This window comes from Acomys minous (genome assembly GCF_964271855.1).
Source record: "Acomys minous genome assembly, chromosome: 10".
NCBI lineage: Eukaryota > Metazoa > Chordata > Mammalia > Rodentia > Muridae > Acomys > Acomys minous.
In genome coordinates, this window is record NC_140491.1 from 73,995,530 (window position 1) to 74,016,361 (window position 20,832).

A 20,832-nucleotide genomic window follows, 5' to 3' on the forward strand; every position below is an offset into this window, starting at 1 on the left:
ACTACAGAGTGAGTGCCAGGGCTACACAAAGAAATCCTGTCTCAAAAACTCAAAAAGAAAAGAAAAGAAAAAATAAGCAAGCAAGTAAGCAAGCAGGCTAAGCAAGCCACAAGCAAGCCAGTACATAGCACCCCTCCGTTGCTTCTGCATTCTCCTGCTCCAGGTTCCCGCCCTGCCTAAGTTCTTGTACTAACTTCCATCAGTGATGAACTGTCCTATGCATTAGGAACGCCTTAAGTCCAGGCAAACCAGAACAGTGACTCTCCCTAGTGCTAGTAAGGAATTCCAACAGGGTTCTGCTAGCCTTGCACACTCTCTCCATTGCCTGAAACTGCTCCTATGAATAACCTTGTCATATCAGCAAGGGGTTCCTGTATGTTTGTTGAATCTGAATTAGATAAAGAGATGTGGGCTTCTGAGGACCTTTAGAATTCTAAAACCTTATTACTTTTTCTTTAGGATCCCTTGATCATATTACTGTGGTAACTGCTGATGGGAAGCTTGCTCTTAATCAGATTGGCCAGATCTCCATGAAGTCGCCACAGCTGATTTTGGTGAACATGGCCAGCTTCCCAGAGGTAAGATACCCTAATATTTTAAGGGTCTGTCTTAATAAATTTGATAAAAATTTGGAATAAAAATTTGATCAGAAAGCTGTGTGTGGTAGTGGCCTTTAATCCCAGCACTTGGGAGGCAGAGGCAGGCAGATCACTGTGAGTTCAAGGCCGGCCTGGTCTACAAAGCGAGTCCAGGACAGCCAATATAACATAGAGAAACCCTGTCTTGAAAAACCAAAAACAGAAAAACACAAAACAACAACAACAACAAAAAAAAAAAAAAAAGAAAAGAAAAGAAAGAAAGAAAGAAAAGGAAAGAAAGATTTGATCAGATCAGAAGGAAATGTTCCCTTTAGTTTGGGAAAAAAGTGTATTAAAGAAAATTTATGATACAAAAAGTTCTCTTATCTCTATATTTCTTACCTGTTAAACTCAAATGTTAGAGTGACCAAGTAAATTATATGAAAAACAATAATGGCGAGGTAGTGATGGCTCTTGGGGGTGTAAGGCTCAGATAACCTAATATCTTAGTTACTTTTCTGTTGCCATCACAAAACACCATGACTAAGGTAACTTGTAAAAGAAAGTGTTTAATTTAAGCTCACCGTTCCAGAGAGTTAGTGACCAAATGGAGGGAAGCTTGGAAGCAGGCAGGCAGGCATGGAGCTGGAGAATAGCTAGGAGCTTTGGAAACCCCAAAACTGACCCCCAGTGACAAACCTCCTCCAGCAGGCCACACATGGTAATCCTCAAACAGCTCCACCAAATGGGAGCCAAACGTTCAAGTGTATGAATGGGGCATTGTCATTGAGACCACCACGCTGGAAATCATCATGTGGCCAATCTCTAGGGCACCTCTGCCCAGTTCTTGCTGAAAATTGCCAAGCAGAAGTATAGGCCTGGTAGTTAATATTAGCAGATGCTCCAGTTTTTATTTCAAAATAAACTAATAGCCCTCAGTGTCGTACAAAGTATGTTTTGTTCTCTAAAGTTTTGAACTAATTCATTTTCTCTTTTAAAAATATGGCACAGCCAGGAATGCTGATATGTGTCTGTTATCTTATCTCTTGGGTGGTGGAGGCAGGAGGATCAGGAGTTTAAGGCTACATATGAGACTGTCTTAAACAGAAAGCCCTTCAGACAAATAAAACATTTTAGTAGAGCCGGGCGTGGTGGTGCACGCCTTTAATCCCAGCACTCGGGAGGCAGAGGCAGGCAGATCCCTGTGAGTTTGAGGCCAGCCTGGACTACAAAGCGAGTCTTGGACAGCCAAGGCTACACAGAGAAACTCTGTCTCGAAAAATCAAAAAACAACAACAGAAAAACAAAAAACATTTTAGTGGGTCAGGTATAGCATGAGCCTTCATTTTGTGACTAAAAGAATTTGGAGAAGACCCTCCAAGAGTTCACCTTCCTTCAAAATAGAGCAACACATCCCTGGCTTTAGAGACTGGAGGTTGGGGTGCAGCTAACCTTGAGGCTGCAGTTGAGAAACCTGGAGAGCCTCAAATCTAGTCCTATCTCTGCCTCCAGCTGGCATTGTCCTTTGGCAGGGTACTTCCTTCTCCATCCCCTCACCTTCCTGTTCTGGTCTCTGTTTCAGTGGTATTGTCCATGGCAGGCTGTGTGTTGGATCTGACAAACTAGCTTAACAGTAGGAGCAGAGCAAACCGTTTCCAATCAGGAGAAGCCTGCGGCTGACGGGCCACTGCTGGAGTTGCTGGTACTAACCACTGCCCCCCTGCATTCTTCCTCCTACAGCCTAAGTGAACTTTAATGGTTCAAAGTATATATTGGATTGTAGCATTTTCATAATTCAAACGAATTTTAAGAAACAAAAGCCCCAAATCTTTACTGTGGCTGAAAGGCTTTGGGCGATCTGACCTTGGCCTGCGTCTAGTCTTTGCAGTTCCGTGTGCAGTTCAGTGTCCTGGTGCGCTGCTCTACACATACTGGCCTTAAAACACATCAAATGTTTTCTGCCCTCTGGGCCCTTGTAGGTTCTGCTCCTGTGGCTTGGAGCGGTTTTGCCTGGCTTGTCACTACTCATGTTTTGAATTACAATGTAGCTGTCACTTTTTCACTAGATTGTAAGCTTTCAGTAGAAGAGCCATATATCGTAGAAGAGTCATGTATGTTCATCGTGTCCATGTCACAGTGCCTGGCCCACGCGATGGGCCCACACACTGTCCCTAAATTGGCGGGTGTGTGTTACTAGGTTTATGGAAGAGAAGCACTCGTTCATGGCGTGAGTGAGGAGCCTAGAAATGGATGACAGGGAACTGTCAGCTTCTCCCCTCCTCGGCCTCCTCTGAACCACTGAGGCCTCTCTGCCCTGTTCATCTAACCCCATGGGCACAGCAGGCCAATTTAGGGAATAGCCTCCTAATTACACAGCTTGAAAACCTCATCAGGCAGATTGCTTTTCAGAGCCAGCCACTTCTGTTATTAAATAGCAAATGATATTCACAGAAGGAGCACCCGATTGGCCACCAGAGCATCTCTTACAAGACAGGAGGAGGTATTAACTGCTTAATTTTTTCTTAGAAAGATGGAGTATTTTTTCATCTTTTAGCTAAAGTATCTGTGTCATTTCTCTGGTGTGCAGTTCCCTGGGTTTTGGGAAAAGCCTTACCAGCGTCTCGGTAGAGGGGTCTACGTATAGACACACTGAGGAAGTGGGAGCTACGTTGTCCTTTGAATTCTTTATCTCATCTGGTGTATACATTAAACAAACAGCTCTAACTAATCATTTCCTTCCTCTAGCTTAGAAGTTGCCCGTAGAGTACCGAGTTTCATAGCTTCAAAATGCTGAGCTAATCCTCCCTGTGTTTATAGAATTCCTTTCTGTTTCACGTGCAGTTGGCTTTCTTTCCAAACCTGAACATTTCTGTGTCATGTTGTTGTGACACAATGCAGATTTACATGTATAATCTTTCAAATGCATTGAAGGCAAAAAAGTGTTGCATTTGTTTAGCATAGATTCTGCTTGATAAATGGTGCACACAGTTGCTGTCTTCCCTAAACATGCCTGAAGCTACAGCTAACGATGGCAGAGAAAAGAAGGGAATAAAAACATAGCATCCTTTGAATAAAGCAAAGAACAGCAACCACAAATCTCGGTGGTCTCCATTTTTTTTCTGTGGGTGGGAGAGAACTGACGAGCAGCACATCTCTGCTGGGCTGGCAGTCGCTTCCTTCAGCTTCTTTCACACCGTCAACAGTAAGATCAACACAGCTGTTGTGTTTTGTAGGTGAGGCAGCAGCTCAGAGAAGGAAGCGCTCTCCCCTAGCTTCACACTGTTGAGCATAGCTCTGCTTGACACGGAGACTTGTGCTCCTTTCACTACCCTCCGTTAATTCACCAATGCCCTTCGAGTCCTTCAAGTGAGTAGGCTCCATGTGGGGGCTGTGAACTCATTGATAGTTAAGAGATACTAGAGGTCTGTTTTCATGTACCTTTATTTTAGGGACTCATGGAGGTGTAAAGAAAACCAGTCATTGATATGGCATTACAGGATTTGTTTACTGGTCTACAGACATTTTGCCATTCCCTGACCATCCTGTAGAATAAACTTAAGAATAGCAAGGGAAGCTGGGCATGATGGTGCATGCCTTTAATCCCAGCACTCGGGAGGCAGAGGCTTGTGGATCACTGTGAGTTTGAGGCCAACCTGATCTACAAAGCAAGTTCAGGACAGCCAAGGATACACAGAGAAACCCTGTCTCAAAAAAAAAAAAAAAAAGAATAGCAAGGGCAGGCATTGCCATTTGATAGTGGAACCCTCGCTGCTTGTTCCTGGTCTTTCTCAGTTCTCAGTATTCCAGCAGCCATAATCAGCTGGTTAGTATTGAGAGCAAAGTCTGCCTTGTGATATCAGTGAGTGTCCCTGTCCAGTGATGGAATAAAGGCTACGGTAAGGGATGGAAATTATCTTTGCATGTTTGTCTTGTTCTATTTGACCTATGAATAGTTTAAATATACTGTTAGGGAAATGACTATAGTTTTCCTGAGGACCGTGTCCTTCCACATCAAACCAAAATATACATACCTAGGATAAGTGAGAGTAACTTTCAGTGGGTTTCTGTATAAGAAATCTCAGGTAACATTTTCCCCTGACTATGAAGACATTCAAGAACCAAACTGTAAAACAGATTTTTGAAGTAAAGTCAGGAAATTCTAGTGGGTTGAAACAGGATTACAATGGAACTCGCTCATCACGCCTTTGTTGCACCCTTGCCCTGCACTTCACTGGCAGATGCCTTCTCCCGTGAAGGCGGAGACACTGAGCCACACTTCCTGCCTAGCTCCATGTCAGCACTGAGTACTTGGACCTGCAGGGGGAGGTTACATGGAGCTGCCTGGGCCAGACGGAAAGGGAGCTTTGTGCTGGGAGGGGTGCCACAGCTGTGTTTTATGGGTTATGTGGTAAAAAGCTGTAGAGAGCTGGGAGATGGAGATAAAGCTTCCTCTATAAAGTGGGGGCTCTCCCTTCACTCGTAACCCTAAGAATGAACGGTTTTATTAAGGGCAGCTCTTCTCTGCAAAGAGATAACCAACTTTATTTCTTTGCCCGGTTACTTGTTTCATCTTACTTTATGTGTGTGAGTGTTTTGTCTGCTTGTATGCACACTATGTGCATGCCGTGCCCTCGGGCCAGAAGACGGTGATGGGTTCCCTGGAACTGGAGCTGCAGATGGTTGTGAGCCGCCACATGGCTGCTGAGAACCAAACTCGGCTTCTCTGTAAAAGCAACCAGTGCTCTTAACCACTGAGTCATCTCCTCCGCTCCGCTCCTAGTCTAGTCATTTCCTCATGGAATAACTACTGCATACATTGAGCTTGAGGGTTTATGAAGAGTATAGATGACTGAATGCAGTTTGGCCTGAGAGTAACTGAAGTGTGACAGGTTGTCTCTAGATTGCCTATTTCTTGGGCTGTCAAGGAATATTATCTGTTCTAAAGGATTTGACATTCCTCTGTAGGCCCCTCGTTCATAATAAGCAGGTAGTGCTTGGTTATGTCACAGACCCCTACCCCTACAGCCTGAGACACCGTTTTAAAAGTTCACTGTTTTTATCATTGACCATACTTATATTCTGCACACATTCAGATTCCACACATCTGTGTGTGGGTGTTCCGGTTTGCCAGTTTGACCTCATAGAGGTATAGGATTAAGGTCATTTAAAGATGGAACGGGAAGTGTTTTAGATACTTCCTGTAAAACACTAACAATGAAATGCTTGGAAAAGTAAAATAGGTGTGTGCCAGCCTCCATGCCTTTCCGATGTAAAAGTTGAGGAGGAGCTCAAGGGCAGGAGTTGGCCTTTGGATTCAAGTGGCATGGATCAGCTGTGGAAAGACGTGAGGGCCTTTTGAGCGTGTAGAGCCTTGTTCTTGAGTTCCTTGTCATCCAGTGGAAATCTCTTCCACCCACTCACTCCCTGTCACCTTCAGGGTTGATACAAGGTGCAGTCAGCACATGTTCCAAGGAGAGGCTGGAATCAGGGAGTCTGTGCCAGTGAGTGAGCCTGAGAGAAGTTCCTGAAGGATGCTAGGAGGACAGCAGTGTCAGTGTGATGTTACATTAACTCTGCCATAAATTTGAGGACTTTGCATGAGTTCAGTACATGGACGTGGCTTGTTCATATACGAACTGCTTCCTGACTGTTAACTGTCCCAGGCTTAGTAAGGTGCGTTGCTTACACTCTCTCACTGGCTTAGTGATACTTGGGTACCACATCATCTCAGACTTTGAATGGTCAATTTCAGTGCTCAGGGTGCATGGTCCCAGAGCTGGATGTAAACTGAAGTTTGTCTGACCCCAAGACCCATGCTTTTGCTCTTCCCCCGTTCTGTTTTTCCTGCTGTGCACGCCAGTGGAGGGCCACTGCTCAAGTCCAAAGTAGGAGTGAGTTTGGTATGAGTGTGGATGTGAATGAGTTAAATTTATTTACTCATTCCAAATCGGCACTGGTATATTTTGAGTGTAAAATGTCAACTGGAATTTTTAACGTATGAAATCTTTCATCTGTCTTTGCACCGATCTTTGCACAGACCAGCCCTCCTCCCTTGAGGATGTATTGTGGTTTTGATCTGTGTTGCCTCAAACCATTGAAATCTTTTCAAAGAAGCAGAGCTGTTTTCTTTTTCTTTTTTCTTCTCTCTTTTTTTCCTTCCGCAATACACTGGTACCAGGAGTGGACATAGTTTGCTATTCAGCTTGATCAAAGCACTCTACACCAGTGTAACTTCCTGATCTTACTGGTAACAGAACTAAATGTTTCCATGTTCTGCCAAGATGGGTTGCCAGTTATCGACAGAGGGCTTGCATCTGGTAATAATTATTTACTAATTCTGTTTACCTTTTGATCTGGTTTTCAGTGTACAGCTGCAGCTATCAAGGCTATAAGAGAAAGTGGAATGAATCTGAACCCAGAAGTGGAAGGAACATTAATTCGAGTACCCATTCCTAAGTAAGTTTGGCTGAAGTCCATGTATTTCAGTGACCTGGGGTAGTTGTCCTTGGATGGAAACCAGTACCTGGCAACACTCTCGGGCCCATGGCGAGCCTCACCTACCTGCTTCTTTCCCCCTGGCTGTGCCGTGAGATCAGTTTGCTGGTGCAGACTTGCTTACCGAATGCCTGTGTGTGTGAGATGGTCTAGGGCAGCGAGCTTTCGGAACACCTTGTCCTCCCCCAGTCTGGCTGGGAGGATAGGACAGGTTGTTAGCACACACAGTCATTGCAGGTCCAATGAAATAAATTCTAGGAGGAAAGAAAAGCCACTAGTATCCAAGTGAGAGTGATTGATAGGAGAGAGAGCGGGAAGGGCAGGTTTAGCGTGGGAGGTGGGGCAGGATTCTGTAAGGAGCTAACGTTTCTGTGAGAGCATGATGATGAGGCCAAATCATCAGCCTGGAGTAAACATTCCAAGAAGGGGGAGTGGCAAGCACAAAGGCCTCAGATCACAAAGCAGCTTGACACTTGTCAACTCTAACCCCATATTCCCTGTCGAATTATTTTTACATTAGTCTTAGGTAATTGAAGAATTGAAGGCATAGGCCCAGAGTCATGGTTTTTTGTTTTGTTTTTTAATGGAGTTTTAAATGAATAAAAATAGATCTTTGCTCCTAAATTTAAAAAGCGCGAACAGGACTGACGAGATGGCTTAGTGAGTAAAAAAAATTGTTGCCTGGCAGAAGCCTGGCAGTCTGAGTTCAATCCCTGAGCCCACACAAAGGTGGAAGGAGGGAACTGACTCTGTGGCCGTGTCCTCTGGCCTCCACACGTGCGCTGTAGCAGCAGCCCCTCCCCCAACAATACATTTTTTAAAAATGTTTTTAAGTGAATGCTTGAGTAGTGGGGTCAGGAAGATCAGAAGCTCAAGGCTGGCCTGGTCTGCATAATGAAACTCTTCTTCGAAAGAACTGACGGGATGGCGGCTTGTTTGAGTAAAGGAAGCGTCTGAAGCTCAGGGAGAGGGTGGTGAGAGCAGGGGCCGGACGGGTACTGCTGTGGAGGCGGCACAGGCCGTGGCAGGAACTGGGACATCTTCTAACCGTAATGAGAAGCCACTGGATGGGCTGATGTAAAGGATTAACCTGATAGGCCTTTGTGAGTGTCTCTCTCATCGCTGCCTACCATATGGAACTCAGAAGACAGAGCAGACATAAAAAGAACAGTCAAAGTTACGGCGGTCCCGGTGACCCGGAGCCATGGTCACACATCAGAAGAACTAAGCCCCTGTTCCTACACAGTGTCTCCCGTTGGATCACTTTTGTTTGGCCATTCCATAAATACTTACTAGGTACTAACTGTAGGCCAGGTGCCTTCCTAGTGGTTGGGGTATAGCAGTAAACGGAACAGCAAAATGCTTGCTCCTCAGAAGCTCACATGACAGTTGAGCAGATACAACAGAGTCTCTGTGTAGTGTCCAGTGACGGTAATGTCTATGAAGAATCAGCAGGGGAGAGAGACAGGACGGCTGGCCAGACGGCTCAGCGGGTGAGGGCACCGGCCGATCTTACAGAGGGCCTGGCTTCTGTTCCCAGCACCCACGTTAGCTTACAACTGTGTCTCTAGTTCCTTCTGGCATTGTCTTTGGTACTGTGGCTGTGATAAAGCACCATGACCAAGGCAGCCTACACATGAGTTTATTTAGGGCTGGGAGTTCCAGATGGGTAGACATTTATCACCATCAAAGCAGGAAGCATGGTGGCGGGCAGGCGGGCAGGAGCGCATGGCACTGGACTAGCAGCTGACAGCTCACCACAGAAGGAATGAATGCCGGCAAGAGTCTTTCTAGAGCTTCAGAGCCAACCCCACTCCTCCTCTAACAAGGCCACACCTCTAAATCCTTTCCAGCGCCATCAACCAGGGACCAAGTATTCAAACATATGCACCAAATGAGGACCATTCTCACTCGAACCAGAGCAAGCCTCTTGAGCACTTGCACAGATATGGTGCCCATGAATGCATGCACATATGCACACCTACACATACATTTTTAAAAAGTCTTTAGAAAAGTTAGAGAAATCTGGGGACATTTGAATGTTGTCTTCCAAGTAACTAGAAGGGACGTGGGAGGACTGGGACTACTTTTGTGTTTCTTTGTGGAAATGGCTTCATTTGTCATATCTTCAGCGCTAAGAGGTAAACTATTGCCTATGAGGCCTTAGCTTTTACTAATGGGGAGCTCTATGGCTCAGGTTTCCTTGGTTACAAAGTATGATGGCATCAAGACCTTCCTTCCTTCCTTCCTTCCTTCCTTCCTTCCTTCCTTCCTTTCTTTCTTTCTTTCTTTCTTTCTCTCTCTCTCTCTCTCTCTCTTTCTCTCTTTCTTTCTTATAATGATGATGAAGCCTTGCTATGTGGCAGGTATTTGAGACCATCCTGCCTCAGCCTTTGGAGTGGTATGAGTTACAGATTTGTACCACCATACTCAGCCACGAGAACCGGTCATAACACTGAGGAGACGAAGAACTTCCTTCAGAAACTTTTTCTTGTTTTGCCCAGTAAATAGCTGTGTTCTTCATACTATATAAAACTGAATTAACACTCTGCTCTGAGAGCACATAGATGGGGCAGTATAACATTGTATTTAACATCCACAAAGGCTTGGGTTCAGTTCTGGTACATGGTTGCCTTGAGCATGTGTCTATAGCAGCCTCTGCTAGAGACACATAGACCTTATGTTCCAAGACAGCTAGCTAGGGCTACACCAAGAAACCCTGTCTCAACAAAAACAAAACAAAACAAAAACCCAAGAGGAATAGATGGTGGTCAGCGTCTTCATTCTCTGGTTCTTAATCTTCTGTCTGCGGACTTAGAGGCCACTCCACTTGGCTGAGCCTTGGCTTCCCACTGCTCCACAGAAGAGGGCGGTCTCAAGCTCTGCCAGGTTCCCCCACAGTCCTCAGATTCTGCAATGCTATGAATCTCTGTTCACTGTTGACTCGGGTTCTCTTCAGAGCAGTGCAAATGCTTGTCACAGTTTTATTGGAAAGATCAAACTGACATAACACACGGATCTGCATCCCCGCTGGAGTTAGCAGTTGCCCTTGGTGTGCCGGGCGTAAGTTTGAAGGGTCAGGGTGTCTAACTTGTATTTTCAAAGACACGGGGATTCGTTACATTAGTTCTTACATTATTTTATCTTGGCTAATGGATGTAATCCAAGAGAAAGTTGACAGACCAAAACCCTCTGCTCCTGCAAACCTCATTTTTTATATACTTTCTTCTCTTTGACAAGGTGGTAGGGTCATGAGGCCCTTTACTGAATTATGCGTTTGGTAGTTTTCCAGATAAAAAATGAATGGTCTGTTCTTTATTATGGAGGCTGTGTCGTGTGAAGGGATAAGAGTTGATTTTAAAGTAAAAGGACCAAAGTTTCCACTAGGTTTTGGCAGTGACTCCCATATGGCTCTAGGAGTTTTCTGTGTTTATTATCTGTAAAGTAGGTGAAAGGTACACAATGATAGGCAGAGATCTCATGAGGGTAAGAGAGACAGTAAAGAAACTGCATACGCTGTCACTTCAATGAACAGTGAACATTAAGGAGTGGGCAAGGGCCAGCGCAGTGGGAGCCGTCAGGTACCCGACACACAGGGGACGCACTGGAGTACTGTGCTTAGGTTTAAAGCCTGCTGAGTTGGCATCCAGCTCTTCTTTTTGGCAACATGACAGTAGCAGCTCTTTTTACATCTCCGAAAACTAAAGTGCTGACCCTGGGTCTCACAGCGTGTGTAAGGCACACTCACAGGCACACACCCAAAGCAGGTTTGGAAAGTACAAGAGAGTCCGAATAAATCACTAAGACCCATTTCTGTTTATTTTTATCAAATTTCAAGCTTAGTTCCAGGAGGAGCTGCCGTTTCTGGCCATTTGTGACCCTTGGGCCTCAGGATCATCGGCAGCTTTGCTCTTGTCCAGCGCAGCTGTCCTCTACCTGCAGCTACCCTGAGCTTCACCGCATGCCGTCGGTCTCCTGTCAGCCTTAGTTCTTTGAAAATGATCTCACCGAGTTCGAGGCTCTCTGATCCAGGAGGAGGAGCTGGAAGAGAGGTCTCTTTGGTTCGGGAGGTCAGGCCAGGAAGCTGCTTAGTCCCTCTTTTTGCTGCCAAAGATCAGCTCTGTGGCCAGGGTTGTTTGTTTGTTTGTTTGTTTGTTTTGAAACAGGGTCTCACTATGTAGTAGTGTTGGCTGGTCTGGAGCTCCTCCCTATTCTATATAGACCAGGTTGGCCTTGAATTCTGACTCTCGAGCAATTGGGTTAAAGGTGTGTGACACCATGCTTGGTGGCTGTAGGAATTCATCCTGCTGTCTCTTCTGGTTAAAAAGGAAAAAATACCCTATCCTGTTCTTCAGGAAATAGCTCTTGTACTGTTTTCTCCCTAAATGAAGTAATTGTGTCCATGTTTTCTATGAGAATTCCTTACTTTTTTGCAGGCAAGGTCTCATGTAGCCTAGGCTAACCTCAGACTTCCTGGTTAAAAATGACTCTGAATGTTCGATCTTATGTGCAGCACCACACCTGGTTTATTCTTTTGTTTTTTGGGTTTTTGTTGTTGTTTTTTGAGAAAAGGTTACTTTGTGTAACCCTGGCTGTCCTGGAACTTGCTCTGTAGACCAGGCTGGCCTTGAACTCAGAGATCTGCCTGCCTCTGCCTCCTGAGTGCTGGGATCAAAGGCGTGCGACACCACGCCCGGCTTCCTTATCCTTCTTAAATGTTCTTCAGCACTGCTTCCCAAATGTCACATAGCTTACATTAAATTGTTTTTCTTTTGGTAACTCTTTTCGATTTATTTAGTTTAATTGAGCATTTTGCCTGCATGCATGCGTGTGCACCTTGTGTGTGCCTGGTGCCCATGGAGGTCAGAAGAGGGTGTCAGAGCCCCTGGAGCTGGAGCTGTGAAGACCGTGAGACACCATGTGGGTGCTGATTAGCCAGCCTGAGTCCTCTGCAAGAGGGACCAGTGCTTTTAACTGCTGAGCTCTCTCTCCAGTCTCTTAGCTGTGTTGTAGTTCCTTTAACTTGTAAAGCTTTACTCCACGTCCTGCTGAGAACAGATGAGGTAGGGGAGTGGGGACTTGGGAAAAAGATGTGACTATGGAGTGTGGGCCTGAGTGTTGCCTTTGCTGCTTGATTGTGTGTTTGCAGCATCACTGTACAGTGCTAAGTTGCTTAGAGATATGGACGTTTCACGGCTCCACAACCATCTACAGCATACCTGGGTGACCCCTCCATTGTTCCACAGACCCAAACATGTTGTCATCCGTGTAGAAACCTCTGTAGCGTTTGGTGCCACCTCTGGCTCACTGCACAGAATGGCTCACAGAAAGCAAGGTGACAATATGTGTTCCCTGTTTGCTTCATTTCATTCTGCTGTTGCCTGGTTTTTATGCATAATCACTGTAAACCTTTGAGAGTTTGCTCAGGTTCATTAGGTAGTTCAAGCAGAGTAAAAGAGGATCCAAATTTGAGGCCATTTCACATTAGATTTGTATTCTTGATTCTGTAGACTTGTGAGTGTGCTTTCTGTTTTACATTTGCTTATTTTCATAGTAAATGGTCCAGTGATTGATATTTTAAATTGCAGTAACATAATTGTCTTAGTTACTGGTTTATTACTGTGAAGAGATGCATGACCAAGGCAACTTATAAAAGAAAACATTTAATTAGGGGCTTGCTTGCTCACACTTTCAGAAGTTTGGTCATCAAGGTGGACAGTGTGGCGTCAGGTAGGCACGATCTCTGGAGTGGTAGCTGAGACATCGTGATTTGCATGCAGAGAAATCCCGGTTTGGGTGAAAATCCACCCCCAGAGATACAGCTACCTCCTAATCCTTCCTAAACAGTCCACCAACCAGGGACAAAGCATGTTACAGGATCTTTGATCCCATTGCAATCCCTGAGATTGTGAACTGTAAAAACCTGTCTTTTATCCTGTTGTGATCCCTGAGCTTGAGCTGCAAATCCGTTTCTTGTGGTTGAGCCGTAACACACCTTTAATCCAAGAACTTTTTGTTTATTATAAACAGGTCATTAGGTGTGGTTCAGCCAGCCTTACACACAGCTTTAATCCAAGAGCTATCTGTACACAAGATTTAATAAGGTTAACCCTAGGTCAAGAGGTGGAGCAAGAAACCACCTGACAAGGATTAAAGAGTAGGAAGGGGGGCTGGAGAGATGGCTCAGAGGTTAAGAGCACTGGCTGCTCTTCCGAAGGTCCCGAGTTCAATTCCCAGCAACCACATGGTGGCTTACAACCACCTGTAATGAAATCTGGTGCCTTCTTGTGGTGAGCAGGTACACGTGTGGGCAGAATACTGTATAAATAATAAATCTTAAAAAAAAAAAAGAGTAGGAAGGACTTTGAGTTGAGAAGAAGAAGAGGTCTTGGGGTCTTTGGGCTTTGGTGCATCTTTAGCCTGGGATTTCCACTTGGCTCTTAGAGCTTCTCTGTTCCTTGGCCTTTGGCTTTCTGGGCTTTGAGCTAGCAAGACTTTGGCCTTGGGTATTTCGCCTTTTCTTCCTGGGCAGTCAGCTGACCTAGTGAGCCTTTGGGGGCTTTTCCATTGGGATGTGAGCTGAGTAGGAAGATCAGCTGGGTGCTTTCTCTGCCTCTCTGAGCTAGCAGGTTTTTCACCACAACACCTGGTTCTTGAGTCTTTATTGGTAAAGTAGAAGGATCAGGGACTGTCAATTAAAACAACATTTTTGGCTTCCCACATTGGGCGCCATATATAAAAGTATCTTTTATTTGCCTGCTTTAATTGTTGTCTCAGAGGATTACTGTGTCTGTCTGGTATCCTAGGCATAGGCCTGGAAGCTTCTAGCCTCCATACAATCTATCCTAGGCCTAGAACTTTTTCAGCCTCTGAGACTTACTACTTAATAAGTTTACTCTTTCTTGTTCTGTCTGAGTTTAAGGCAGGCCTGGAATAGAGCAAGTATGAGGTATAGAAAAGCTTAGGTCCAGGCGTGGTGATACATGCTTTTAATCCCAAACGAAGGTAAAGTTAGTTTGTAGAAGGAAGCACCCATGTTTGAAAGTGATGTCTAATTGAGTGTCAGAAAAGGTAATGAATCAGAGAAGATTTGTCAGAATAGGATACACCCAACTCTCACGAGAAGAGAAAGGAAAGGGAAGCTGCTTAATGGAGCAATGCAGAGAGAGAGAAGAGGTGGTTTTTTTTTTTTTTTAACCAGGACAGTAATAGAGAGATGGGTTGCAGAGAGAACTCAGGTAAAGACAGAACAAGACAGAAAATGAGAATAAGCCAAATTAGAGCAGATTGCTGAGTTAGTGTGAGGCCAAGAAGAGCAATTCTGGGCCAAGAGAGAAGCCAGATTAAATAAGCCAGCTGGGAGAAGAATTTGAGTCAGAACAGCTGAGTTGAACCAGCCAGCCCAGAGCTCAGAAAAAACAAGAAAGAAAGAATGAGCTTATTAAGCAGTAAGTCTCAGAAGCTGAAAAAGTTCTAGGCCTAGGATAGATTGTACAGAGGCTAGAAGCTTCCAGGCCTAGGCCTAGGATACCAGACAAAGACAGTAACCCTGAGACAACAATTGAAACAGGCAAATAAAAGATACTTTTACAAAAGCATTCAAACATATGAGCCTGCGGGGGCCATTTTCATTCACACCACCACAATAGTAACCCAAACTGTGTAGAATAAGCTATTGCCAGGGCCTAGAGAGATGACTCAATGGTTAAGCGTACTGTGTGCTTTCGCAGAGGGCCCAGACTGAACTCCCAGCACCCACATGATCGCTAACAACTGTCTGTAACTCCAGTTGTAAGTGATCTGATGTTCTTTTATGGCTTCTATGGACACCAGGCATGGACATACATGCAGGAAAAGCACTCATACCCATAAAGTAAAACAATGTTAATCTTAAAAAAACAAACAAACGAACAACAAGCTGGGCATGATTTTCCTAGCACTCAGGAGGCAGAGGCAGGTGGGTCCCTGTAAGTTTGAGGCCAGCCTGATCTATAGAGTGAGTCCAGGACAGCCGGGGATACACACAGAGAAACTCTGTCTCAGAAGACAAAAAACAAAAACAAAACAAACAAAAAAAAGCCAAACAAACCATAATTTCCAAAGCTCAAATCAGGATACACCATGAGACAGTGGGTTCGTATGCCATGTTTCAATTGGGCAGTCTGAAGTACACTTCTTCAGGAATCTTTCACTCTGCTTAGAGGTGTCTCTTAAGTTTAGTGAGATATTTCAAGTGTATATAATGCTGGGCTGGTGGTGCACACCTTTAATTACACACTTGGAGGGCAGAGGCAGGTAGATCTCTGTGAGTTCAAGGATAGCCTGGTTTACATTGTGAACTCCAGGACAGCCAGGCTCCATAGTGAGATCATATCTCAAAATAAGTAGATAAATGAAAATGAAGTGTGTATGATGGCAAGTTCATCTTAAAAAAATCAAATGAACATGATGGTGAGTTTGGGCAAATGTATATGTACCTGTAATTACCATTTCATTCAAGGCATAAAATAGTTTTTATTTCTCATCTCCTTATTGTGCCCACTCATGTTTCCTCCTTTGATACCAACCACTCTTTACTTTCATAAGAGTGTAGAAGGGGTTGGGTTTTTGTTTTTTTGTTTTGTTTTGTTTCGGGCTTTTCCTCATGAGTCCAAAATATCCTGGACAGTCATTAGCTTATTCAGTAGATACTTGCTGAGTGCGTTCTATATGCAGGCATGGTGTGCACACCAAGGATAAAATGGAGAGCAGGTTAGACAAAGCCATTTGCCATATGGAACGTCAGCAGAGGAGGTGGTCAGTGACACATACAGAATGAGAGGAGGGGAGAGTGGTTGTGCTCTTTCTCCTACATAAAAGTGAGGCAGGGAAGGAGCAGGATGCCATGAATGGAGCTGATGAGGATGAGGACTGAATGTGGAGGACCCTCATGGCTGTCTCCAGAGGTGATCACACAGCAGGCAACTGAAGCATGTGGGGGAGCTTAGTGTAGCTGTGTGTAGCCCTGAGCAGAGGAAACCAAGGGTAAAGGCCCTCAGGGGTCTGCCTCGGGTGTTGGAGAAACAGCGTGAGGACTTGTGGCTGGAGCAGAGTGGGCTGGAATGGGGAGTGAGCAGAGATCTGCACATGCTAGCTGAATGTGGTACCCCATGGGAAGATGTCAGCTTGGATTCTGCAAGAAACAGACACCAAGACAGGATTAGGTGTGTGGGAGATGTGCAGTGACACCTGTGAGAGACAGTGGGGACAAGGAGACAGCCCAGAGATGACAGCAGGTCTGAACAAAAGGATAGGATGAAGGTTAGAAAGGACACTTACATAGTACAGCTACTGGGTGACCCTGGGCAGAGGCTACCCCTGGAGGAGGCCTGCGAATGGTTGGTTATTGGCTGGGAATAGTGAGGGAGTCTGTTTGGGAATGATCTCAGCCAAAGTTCTGAAGTGATCAAAGGAGAATTCCTCCCAGAACCAGACCACAGAGTTTCCAAGACAGCAAGAAGTCTGGGCTACCTTTCCCTCAGGCACTGTCCATATTCCCCATACGCAGACATACGTGGTTTCTGCAGGAAACTTGCCTATGACAACAGACTGGCCGAGGTGGGCAGGATGGTCCCAGCTGCGTGCAGTGCGCAGGGAACTTGCTATGCAGCCAGGGAGAGCCATGGCAGAGCTGAAGGACAGCCCTAAGAAAACCAAATTTAAAAAGCACTGTGCCCTTGGGCAGGATATTCCAATTCTCTGAGCCCCTTTCTTTGTGTATAAGACAGAATAATCTCAGCATTTACTCGTGTGAAGAAGGATTGGGAGAATCCTGTGACGGATGAAGGAGACAGGGGGCAGCAGTCAACAGGCTGTTCAGTTGCAGTGCAGGGCTGGCACCAGTGGGAAAGGGGAAAGAACTTAACAACTGAGAATTGACTCTGTGTGTGTGTGTGTGTGTGTGAGAGAGAGAGAGAGAGAGAGAGAGAGAGAGAGAGAGAGAGAGAGAGAGAGAGAGAGAGAGAGGGAGAGAGGGAAGGAGAGAGAGAGAGAGAGAGAGAGAGAGGGAGGGAGGGAGAGAGAGAGAGGGAGAGAGAGGGAGAGAGGGGGAGGGAGGGAGAGAGAGAGAGAGAGAGAGAGAGAGAGAGAGAGAGAGAGAGAGAGAGAGAGATAGAGATACTTTGAGTATTTCCCCTGGACTAGCAATACACAGTACAGTAGCACAGTAGCTTTACAGTGATGCTGGTTACAGATGGTGAGTCACGGCTCTTAGCCAGCCACATGATCACAAGTAAAGGCTGCTGTATTGCCAAGTTGCATGGCCTGGAAGGCTAGGTATGTGAACTAATGCATTTTCAAATTAGGCTATTTTTAGTTTATAATGAGCTCTTCGGGACATATCCCAATCATAAGTCAGGGAGCACTGGTACTTAGCTATGTAAATGGGAGTAAATGTCTGCAGTACCGCAGGTTGCTCTGTTTTATTATTTTGCACATGTCTTTTCATAGTTGTCTCATTTACTTCCAGCTACCAAGAAATATACTTTTGACGTGACTATAGTGCAAACGAGGAAACTGGGGCTAGAAAATTTAAATAACTTGCCCAAGATCACAGGTTAGTAAGAGGAAGAGCCATTTTTCAGACTCACACGTCCGCCTCCGGAGTTCATGTTCTAACTATGTGATCTGTTGTTCCATTTAGTTCTGGCCTCACTTTATGGATCTTGTTACAGGATAGTGTGTTTGATTGGCACATTCCAGGGAGTATTGGTAAGGCCACTTCATTACACAGCCCACACATATAGAGATGGTGGTAATCTTGAAAGAAAAGGCAAGGCAAAAGAAGAAAGCCTGCTGATCTGACTTGGGCTTAATGGCTTCAAACTGTACCTTAGCAATTGCTGGTGCTCTCCCTGCCATCTCTGTCACCCGCCTCTGTCCACCGTTCCCTACGGGACCTTTCATTGTTCAGTCTAGTGCAGAAAACTGTCTCTTCCTGTTACATATATAAGCAGATCTTAGCGTACGGTGCACTTGTGAGCGTAGCTGCTAGATTTGACTAACCAACAGTGAGGAACTTAGCAGAACCCCTGAAATTCAGGATTCAGGCCATACTGGGCTCAGGGTCCAGGTGTAGATTTCCAGCAGACCTTAGGCCTGTGGCTTCATCTGAGTCTCTGCTTTAGAATCTGTAACACCAGGCCATACACTAATGGCACTGGAGTATTGTGACATTCACTCAGTACATACATACAACATGCATCAGCTTAGAGCGTGGTAAGAGTTCTGCAGATGTTATCATTACTGAAGCAGAAAAGACGTTACAGTCAGATGGTGAGGCAGATACAGTTAAGCAGAATGTCACCATACCACAGATAGCAGGGTCCTCCATATCTCTTTGTCTTGCTTTATTTTCTTTATATACTTATGCCATTTTGTACATTTATTTATTCATTTACTTCCTGTCTCTCCTTTGCTAGAATGTGTGTGCTTTGAGGAGAGAGGGGAAGAATTTTGTCCATTTTATTCATCTGTGTATCCCTAGCCCCCAGGAACAGGGCTTAGCATGTAGTAAGTGTGAAATAATGGGACCAGTGTTTGTGGTATCAGTCAGTGCGAGTATCTACTAGTGGACCCTGCTCTTCTGGCTACTGCTGTGTGTTACCTAATTACGTTCATGATAGTCCTTGGGGTCCTTATGTTATGTCCCTGTTTTATACATGGAACAAACAAACAAACAAACAAAACCCAACCCAGTCACAGAAGAAGGAAGGTCTTTGGTTCTCTGTGCCTAGTGTCACAGTCAGTAGGTGAAGGAACAGGTCACCTTTCTCCAGAGCCTAAACCCATAGCCACTGAGCTATGCTTTTCTTCAGTAGAAGATCACACCTTTTGGTTTCTTTCCCCTTTTGGTGCTGGGTGTGGAGACGAGGGCTTTGTCCTGCTCTACCACTAGTCTTACCCTAGCCCTTCATCATTTATTCTTCATGCTATTGACAACTTAAAGTAGTTTAGTGCCTACATATGCCTTTCCTTAATCAACATCTATCATCTGCTCTTCGTGGAAGACAGCTTATGGTGTGTGTGCTACAGCACCTGTGTGGAGGTCAGAGGAAAACAGAGTTGGGTCTCTCCTCCCATTGTCTGTGGTTCCAGGAATCCCACTCAGGTCGTCAGACTTGGCAGTAAGCGCACTTAGCAGCTGAGTCATATTAATGCCCAGAAGGCAACGTCTTAATCTACCCTACCCCAGTCCTGTGTTAATAGACGAGAAAGTAGTAGTGAATAATGTTTATGGGTACATCACTATGTACCATCACATTTATTGACTTACTGCTCTCAAATAATCCAGTTCGTACATAGAATTAGACATATTTGACAGCAGGCGGGGAAACTGAGACAACTTAGACATGAAAGATCTGGCCTCAAACCCTGCCTCAAGTGGTCCACAGATGATGGCTGCAGCTCAGACAGGAAAAGCCAGTGTCCCTGGCTGCTCAGACTGTCTGTGACAGAGCAGAGGTCAAAGGTTGGGTCTCACCCACCAACCCTGTGCTCATTTGTGTGTGTGTGTACGCGAGTGTGTGTGTGTCTGAATATGTATGTGTCTGTGTGTGTGTGTGTGTGTGTGTCTATATGAGGGTCTGTGTATGTAAGTATGTGTCTCTGTATATGTGTGTGGTGTGTGTGTATGTGTGTCTCTGTGTGGTGTGGAGTCTGTGTAGTGAGTATCTCTGTGATGTTTGTGTTTGTGTAAGGGTTTTGTCCACTTAGTGCAGGGCTTGGGTTCCAGTCCTTCCTGGCTGACTGAGAAGATGAGTGGCTTAAAGGAGACCATTCAGCTGCGAGCTGGAGTTGGGACCCCTGACCTCATCTCCTTTCTCTCTGTTAGCATAGGTGCTAGGAGCCCTTCCCACGTGTATGCTTCTCTTTGGTCTCATGTCTTTATGAGGCCTTAGTGTAGTATGACGGGTTAATGGGAGGGGTGGGGTAGGGTACTTAGAAGCATAGGAAATGTGGCTGGGCTACACAAACAAACCCATTTCCTTCAGGGCTTAGCCCCAAAGCATTGAGTCGCTCCTTCCAGCAAACAATGAAGCAGGGCATGTCTGCTGCTGATTGCAGCTCCTGCTGGGGGTGGGGGGAAAGTCTCCCAGCTGCCCGGGGAGGGGGTGGCGAGCACTTTCTCTGGAATTGTCAGAGATGTGTTTTGATATGCTGTTCCCTGGAATGCAGCTGCCTTCTGAGGCACTACCTCTCCTGTTGGAGCAGAAGTCATGGCCTCTGCAGCCCCACTGCCTGCCGCCGCCCTTGCTTCCTGTTTTTATCTTGGTAGTATCGAATCTTGAACCCAGGACTTCCCACACGCTAGACTGGTGCCCTGCCATTGAGCTATAGCCCAGCCCTCTTTCTACTTTTTGTTTTGAGACAGGATCTCACAAAGTTGCCCAGGCAGGCCTTAAACTCACTCTGTAGTCCAGGAAGGCCTTGACCTTGGCAGTTCTCCCACCTTCGCCTCCAGGTAACGATTGCGGCTGTACCACCGGCTCGGCCCTCTGTCCTTCTTATCTTTGCTGCTCTCCATCCACTCCATGCCCAAAGCTTTAAGGAACCAAATCCTTTTCAAGTGTTTCCTCCCTAACCACTCACATCCTATTGTCCCTGGGACTTGGCGATCCTGTGGTTAGAATAATTAGTGTAGCCACCCTGGGTAGCGCTCCTGCAGCGCACATGTGCTGGCAGTGGGCCAAGCCCTTGCCACCCATCATTTCACTTAGTC

The 20,832-nt window shown here is 45.5% G+C and overlaps 1 protein-coding gene across 2 annotated transcripts in view; it reads left to right on the plus strand.

The window, feature by feature from the left end:
- The window catches only part of MRRF (mitochondrial ribosome recycling factor), a 54,033-nt gene that overhangs the window by 15,298 nt on the left and 17,903 nt on the right, over positions 1-20,832 (plus strand). For both annotated transcript variants that reach the window (XM_084797546.1, XM_084797547.1), the window contains 2 exons: positions 460-578; positions 6,943-7,034. In XM_084797546.1, the coding sequence (XP_084653672.1) occupies positions 460-578; positions 6,943-7,034 (211 nt within the window). The remainder of the gene's footprint in view (positions 1-459; positions 579-6,942; positions 7,035-20,832) is intronic.